The sequence below is a fragment of the Oncorhynchus keta genome, chromosome 13 (genome assembly GCF_023373465.1).
Source record: "Oncorhynchus keta strain PuntledgeMale-10-30-2019 chromosome 13, Oket_V2, whole genome shotgun sequence".
Lineage (NCBI taxonomy): Eukaryota > Metazoa > Chordata > Actinopteri > Salmoniformes > Salmonidae > Oncorhynchus > Oncorhynchus keta.
The window spans coordinates 3,677,354-3,686,657 of NC_068433.1; the positions used below are offsets into that span (position 1 = coordinate 3,677,354).

At 43.0% G+C, this 9,304-nt stretch overlaps 1 protein-coding gene across 1 annotated transcript in view; it reads left to right on the forward strand.

Annotated features, from left to right (window-relative positions):
- The first annotated feature begins 1,650 nt into the window (after positions 1–1,650).
- Positions 1,651–9,304, forward strand: part of LOC127906914 (dachshund homolog 2-like) — a 66,678-nt gene continuing 59,024 nt past the window's right edge. The window contains exon 1 of the mRNA XM_052460724.1: positions 1,651–2,304. Within this exon, the coding sequence (XP_052316684.1) occupies positions 1,745–2,304 (560 nt within the window). The 5' untranslated portion in view covers positions 1,651–1,744. The remainder of the gene's footprint in view (positions 2,305–9,304) is intronic.

The window sequence follows — 9,304 nt, forward strand, 5'->3', positions numbered from 1 at the left end:
ACCCCCTGTATATAGCCTCCACATTGACTCTGTACCGGTACCCCCTGTATATAACCTCCACATTGACTCTGTACCGGTACCCCTGTATATAGCCTCCACATTGACTCTGTACCGGTACCCCTGTATATAGCCTCCACATTGACTCTGTACCGGTACCCCCTGTATATAGCCTTCACATTGACTCTGTACCAGTACCCCCTGTATATAGCCTTCACATTGACTCTGTACCGTAACACCCTGTATATAGCCTCCACATTGACTCTGTACCGTAACACCCTGTATATAGCCTCCACATTGACTCTGTACCGGTACCCCTGTATATAGCCTCCACATTGACTCTGTACCGGTACCCCCTGTATATAACCTCCACATTGACTCTGTACCGGTACCCCCTGTATATAGCCTCCACATTGACTCTGTACCGGTACCCCCTGTATATAGCCTCCACATTGACTCTGTACCGGTACCCCTGTATATAGCCTCCACATTGACTCTGTACCAGTACCCCCTGTATATAGCCTTCACATTGACTCTGTACCGTAACACCCTGTATATAGCCTCCACATTGACTCTGTACCGTAACCCCCTGTATATAGCCTCCACATTGACTCTGTACCGTAACACCCTGTATATAGCCTCCACATTGACTCTGTACCGGTACCCCCTGTATATAGCCTCCACATTGACTCTGCACCGTAACACCCTGTATATAGCCTCCACATTGACTCTGTACTGGTACCCCCTGTATATAGCCTCCACATTGACTCTGTACCGGTACCCCCTGTATTTAGCCAGCATTTCACATATTCAGCATTTCACTGTAAGGTATACTACACCTGTTGTATTCAGCATTTCACTGTAAGGTCTACTACACCTGTTGTATTCAGCATTTCACTGTGAGGTCTACTACACCTGTTGTATTCAGCATTTCACTGTAAGGTCTACTACACCTGTTGTATTCAGCATTTCACTGTAAGGTCTACTACACCTGTTGTATTCAGCATTTCACTGTAAGGTCTACTACACCTGTTGTATTCAGCATTTCACTGTAAGGTCTACTACACCTGGTATATTCAGCATTTCACTGTAAGGTCTACTACACCTGTTGTATTCAGCATTTCACTGTAAGGTCTACTACACCTGTTGTATTCAGCATTTCACTGTAAGGTCTACTACACCTGTTGTATTCAGCATTTCACTGTAATGTCTACTACACCTGTTGTATTCAGCATTTCACTGTGAGGTCTACTACACCTGTTGTATTCAGCATTTCACTGTAAGGTCTACTACACCTGTTGTATTCAGCATTTCACTGTAATGTCTACTACACCTGTTGTATTCAGCATTTCACTGTAAGGTCTACTACACCTGTTGTATTCAGTATTTCACTGTAAGGTCTACTACACCTGTTGTATTCAGCATTTCACTGTAAGGTCTACTACACCTGTTGTATTCAGTATTTCACTGTAAGGTCTACTACACCTGTTGTATTCAGCATTTCACTGTAAGGTCTACTACACCTGTTGTATTCGGCGCATGTAACTAATACAATGTGATTGGATCAATGACATCAGCAGCTGCACTTTGATTGGTCGAGTAGGCGGGTCTTCTGACTTTGTGGCTGTGGTAACTAGTGACGACCAGGGTAGAGCGTGGGAAACCGAGAGAAAAGCACAAGAGAGAGTGAGGAGAGGACCGAGAACAAATAAGCGCCAGTGAGAGAGAACAACAAGTGAAAGTGACCATGTCCACCTCTATGGCCGTCCCGGCGACCCCTCCTGTCCTCTCACCCGGCTCAGGAGCACCTTCCTCCTTGGGAATATTCCGCTCAGACCCGATCTACACCGCCACAACCACCAGCCCTCATCCAGACTCCCCCTCCCCGCGGCTCACCACCACCGGACTCAACCCCTTCCTAACCGGGTCAGGAGTCCCATCTGGTGGCTTGGGATTCGCCAACACACCGGTTTTTCGAGATCGAGGAATTTCCACCACTACAACTACATCCAGTGAGTGCAGAATGGTGGATGTACACGGAGTAAAAGTCGCCTCTTTCAGCGTCGGAGGACAGGACGAATTGATTTGTCTACCCCAAGTTTTTGACCTCTTTCTAAAACATCTCGTCGGCGGGCTTCATACCGTTTACACCAAGCTGAAACGCCTGGATATTTGTCCGGTTGTGTGTACTGTGTCGCAGGTCCGGGTCCTGAGGGGTCTCGGTGCGATCCAACCGGGAGTCAACCGCTGCAAGCTCATCTCCAGGCGAGACTTCGAGGCGCTCTACACCGATTGCACCATTGCGAGGTAGGCTATGTTGAACTAAGTTTTATATTGTATGTTTACATTACATTTCTTTCTACGTTTGTATCTTCGATTATCGTTGTAAACTAGTTAGTAAATGGCAATGCGACCATGTGTTCAATATTAGTGGTGTAAATGACTAACGTTGATTAAGTCGTTTTTTTGGGGGGGATCTGTACTTTACTATTTATATTTTTGACAACTTTAACTTCACTACATTACTAAATAAAATATTGTATTTTTTAACTCCATACATTTTCCCAAACACCCAAAAGTACTTACATGTTTGAATGCTTATCAGGACAGGAAAATAGTCAAATTCGCGCACTTATCAAGAGTCCTTAAATAACAATAATTTAACATTTTGCTGCCTGGTTTGCTTAATATTAGGAATTTGAAATGATTTATACTTTTACTTTAGATACTTATGTATATTTCAAACCAAATACTTATAGACTTTTAGTCAAGTAGTATTTTACTGGGTAACTTTCACTTTTACTTGAGTCATTTTCTATTAAGGTATCTTTTTACTTTTACTCAAGTTGAGACAATTGAGTACTTTTTTTTCACTACTGTTCAATATAAATAGGATATGCCAGCATTAGCTGACTATATTCCACTTCATGGAGAATTCAGTTTCTGATGAACTGTGGAACAGAGACCAGGTTTTGTGGAATTCAACTCGCAACTACATTGATTTGCATAAAGTCACTACTTAAACTTTATTTTTTTTATTTTATTATGAAACGCTTAACTTGTGCCTGTGTTTGTCTGTAGTTGCGTGCCTTTCTATATTTGCTGAAATCTATACCCTTTCCAATAAACATGAATCGAATACACCCACCGACTGTTTCCTTGTTGAGTCCGATGCCCATTTGCAGGAAAAAGCTGTTTCATGGTGTTTGACCAAGACAACAATTCAACAAAACACACACACAGAAAACGGAGCATTCAATGTTGACACAAGTGGTTATATAAACAAACTGAAACATAGTATTTTATCTTTAGCCTGAACTTGATTTTTTATCCTAAATTAAAGAACTTAATTCTACAATATGTAACTTTTTGGGGCGACCTGACCAAATTCCTTGTTTTTTTTTGTCACATAAACTGGAATTGGGCGAACTATTAGAATGTTAGCAACCAGGAAATGACGGAGATATTTCTGCACAGTGCCTCTTTAAACTGCCACATGCTAATTAGGTCCATCTTGAACGTGATGTTTGCACACATAAACGGTTATTTGGTTCAGTTTATCTCATGACAGTCATAATTCTCTCCACTTGTTTTTACCAGGAGAGTTGTCATCGTTCCCCACACACACACCATACACACCATACACACACACACCATACACACCATACACACCATACACACACACACCATACACACACACCATACACACCATACACACACACACCATACACACACACCATACACACACACCATACACACATACACACACACACCATACACACACACACCATACACACACACACACACACACACACACACACACACACACACACACACACACACACACACACACACACACACACACACACACACACACACACACACCACACACACACACCATACACACACACACACCACACACACACACTCCATACACACACACACACCATACACACACCATACACACACACCATACACACCATACACACACACACACCACACACACACACACACTCCATACACACACACACACTCCACACACACACACACACACACACCATACACACACACACACACACACACACACACACACACACACACACACACACACACACACACACACACACACACACACACACACACACACACCATACACACACCATACACACACACACACACACACACACACCATACACACCATACACACACACACACACCACACACACACACACCATACACACACACACACACACACACATACACACACACACACACACACACACACACACACACACACACACACACACACACACACACACACACACACACATACACACACACCACACACACACACACACATACACACACACACACCATACACACACACCATACACACCATACACACCATACACACACACACACCATACACACACACACACACATACACACACACACACCACACACACACACACACACCATACACATACACACACACACACACACACACACACACACACACACACACACACACACACACACACACACACACACACCATACACACCATACACACACACACCATACACACACACACACACACACCATACACACCATACACACACACACACACCATACACACCATACACACACACACCATACACACCATACACACCATACACACACACACCATACACACACACCATACACACCATACACACACACACCATACACACACACCATACACACACACCATACACACACACCATACACACACACACCATACACACACACACCATACACACACACACACACACACACACACACACACACACACACACACACACACACACACACACACACACACACACACACACACACACACACCACACACACACACACCATACACACACACACCATACACACACCATACACACACACACCATACACACCATACACACCATACACACACACACACCATACACACACACACTCCATACACACACACACACTCCATACACATACACACACACACCATACACACACACACACACACACACACACACACACACACACACACACACACACACACACACACACACACACACCACACACCATACACACCATACACACACACACACACCATACACACCATACACACACACACACACCATACACACACACCCACACACACACACACACACACACACACACACACACACACACACACACACACACACACACACACACACACACACACACACACACACACACACACACACACACACACACACACACCACACACACACACCATACACACACACACACCATACACACACACCATACACACACCATACACACCATACACACACACACCATACACACACACACCCATACACACACACACACATACACACACACACACCCATACACATACACACACACACCATACACACACACACACACACACACACACACACACACACACACACACACACACACACACACACACACACACACACACACACACACACACACACACACACACACACACACACACACACACATACACACTATACACACCATACACACCATACACACACACACACACCATACACACATACACACACACACACACCATACACACACACACATACACACATACACACACACACACACACACCATACACACACACACCATACACACACACACCATACACACACACACACCATACACACACACACACCATACACACACACACCATACACACACACCATACACTCCATACACACACACACACACACACACACACCATACACACCATACACACACACACCATACACACACACACACACACACACACACACACACACACACACACACACACACACACACACACACACACACACACACACACACACACACACACACACACACGCAGACAGGCAGACGGAGAGAAATGGATTTGTCAGTTCTAGTTAATAATTTGATCGGACAGTCGAGGTCCACTGTGCTGCAGCGTGTGGATTCCACAGGCCACGGTTTTGCCTGTCTCTTCTCTTCTCTCATATCTCCTATGTTGTTTTTCTGCGTTGTGAAGAAAGCCCCAGATTGATTCCTTTTGGTTCGCATCATATTATTGTTGTTAAATTATTTTTTATGGATTCACAATATATCCGTGAACATGTCGGAATCGGCCCGATACCGATGTTGGCATTTTTAGCTAATATCGCCTGATGTCTAGTTTCTGAATCGAAACCTATTTTAAAGCCAAGATAATTGAATTCACTGCCCTTGACAATCAACCGTTCTCCGTCGTGGGTAATGTTGGCTTTCGCCGACTGGTCGATGCACCGGTACACACTACCAAGTGAGCTATTTTTCAGATGTTGCCCTACCGGAGTTACACAGTAATAGCGTCACTGCTATTAGCTTCACCACATACATACTACGGAACGCCGTTTGGGTCTTTACGTGTCAAAAAAGATACAGTAGTACAAAAAAGTCTGCAAACTCCGCCCACGAACGATGTTTACAATCGTTAATTGATTACAATTGGTAATAAAGCATCATTTGTCGACCCCAGAAGTTGTAATTTGCAATTTCTGGGGTCGCTAGGTTTAGCTCGGTACCTAGCTAGCACCAATACAACCAGCCTGAATACAATGACCAGTAGAAACACAGTCATTTTCATTATTCTAAGCAATGATTGAGGAATCCTTGTGAGTAAGTATTAGCTTGGTAGCCACTTGTTGTTCACCTATTGAAATTTAACTTCAGTTCATGAAAATAAATAGCTAGCCAGCTACTTAACCCTGTTGGCCAAAGCTAACGTTATAAACAGCCAGCTACTTAACCCTGTTGCTCAAAGCTAACGTTATAAACAGCCAGCTACTTAACCCTGTTGCCCAAAGCTAACGTTATAAACAGCCAGCTACTTAACCCTGTTGCCCAAAGATAACGTTATAAACAGCCAGCTACTTAACCCTGTTGCCCAAAGCTAACGTTATAAACAGCCAGCTACTTAACCTGTTGGCCAAAGCTAACGTTTTAAACAGCCAGCTACTTAACCTGTTGGCCAAAGCTAACGTTATAAACAGCCAGCTACTTAACCTGTTGGCCAAAGCTAACGTTTTAAACAGCCAGCTACTTAACCTGTTGCCAGCTACTTAACCCTGTTGCCAAAGCGTTATAAACAGCCAGCTACTTAACCTAACGTTTTAAACAGCCAGCCCAAAGCTAACGTTATAAACAGCCAGCTACTTAACCTGTTGGCTAGCTATATAGCTCTTAACCTGTTGGCCAAAGCTATAAACAGCCAGCTCTTAACCTAGCTATATAGTCACCTAGCTATATAGTCACCTAGCTATAGTCAGTCCTAGCTATATAGTCACCAAGCTATATAGTCACCAAGCTATATAGTCACCAAGCTATATAGTCACCTAGCTATATAGTCACCTAGCTATAGTCACCAAGCTATATAGTCACCAAGCTATATAGTCACCAAGCTGTATAGTCACCAAGCTATATAGTCACCAAGCTATATAGTCACCTAGCTATATAGTCACCTAGCTATATAGTCACCAAGCTATATAGTCACCTAACTATATAGTCACCTAGCTATATAGTCACCTAACTATATAGTCACCTACCTATATAGTCACCTAGCTATATAGTTAGCTAGCTATATAGTCACCTAGCTATATAGTCACCTAGCTATATAGTCACCTAACTATATAGTCACCTAACTATATAGTCACCTAACTATATAGTCACCTAGCTATATAGTCACCTAGCTATATAGTTAGCTTGCTATATAGTCACCTAGCTATATAGTCACCTAGCTATATAGTCAGCTAGCTATATAGTCACCTAGCTATATAGTTAGCTAGCTATATAGTCACCTAGCTATATAGTCACCTAGCTATATAGTCACCTAGCTATATAGTTAGCTAGCTATATAGTCACCTAGCTATATAGTCAGCTAGCTATATAGTTAGCTAGCTATATAGTTAGCTAGCTATATAGTCACCTAGCTATATAGTCACCTAGCTATATAGTCACCTAGCTATATAGTCATATAATGACTTCTCCAAAAGCTAATTGGAGTCAGGAGTCAGCTAACCTGGAGTCCAATCAATGAGACCAGATTGTGGAGATGTTGGTTAGAGCTGCCTTGCCCTATATAAAACATTCGCAAAATTAGTTTTCTATTCACAAGAAGCATTGCCTGATGGCCTGTACTTTTCATCATAGGTACACTTCAACTATGACAGACAAAATGAGAAAAAAAATCACATTGTAGGATGTTTAATTAATTTATTTGCAAATTATGATGGAAAATAAGTATTAAATAAATACTTTAAAAAAATAATACTTTTTTGCCCCACTGTATGTATAAATTGGAAGTAGAAGCCTAATTGTTGTGCCCTAGTTTACTCCAATTAGGGGAGGGGAGGTGGGGTGAGAAAGTAATAAAGGAAAATATATATTAAAAAAATAAATATATATGTTGGAAAGGCATTCCAGGTGAAGCTGGTTGAGAGAATGCTGAGAATGAGCTGTTGCCCACTCTTAACAATGATGTGGGCGTGCCCCAAGGGTCAATATTAGGGCCCCTCCTGTTCAGCCTGTACATTAATGACCTGCCTTCTGTCTGTACTGGGTCTGTAGTTCAGCCTGTACATTAATGACCTGCCTTCTGTCTGTACTGGGTCTGTAGTGCAGCCTGTACATTAATGACCTGCCTTCTGTCTGTACTGGGTCTGTAGTTCAGCCTGTACATTAATGATCTGCCTTCTGTCTGTACTGGGTCTGTAGTTCAGCCTGTACATTAATGATCTGCCTTCTGTCTGTACTGGGTCTGTAGTTCAGCCTGTACATTAATGACCTGCCTTCTGTCTGTACTGGGTCTGTAGTTCAGCCTGTACATTAATGACCTGCTTCTGTCTGTACTGGGTCTGTAGTTCAGCCTGTACATTAATGATCTGCTTCTGTCTGTACTGGGTCTGTAGTTCAGCCTGTACATTAATGATCTGCTTCTGTCTGTACTGGGTCTGTAGTTCAGCCTGTACATTAATGATCTGCCTTCTGTCTGTACTGGGTCTGTAGTTCAGCCTGTACATTAATGATCTGCCTTCTGTCTGTACTGGGTCTGTAGTTCAGCCTGTACATTAATGATCTACCTTCTGTCTGTACTGGGTCTGTAGTTCAGCCTGTACATTAATGGTCTACCTTCTGTCTGTACTGGGTCTGTAGTTCAGCCTGTACATTAATGATCTGCCTTCTGTCTGTACTGGGTCTGTAGTTCA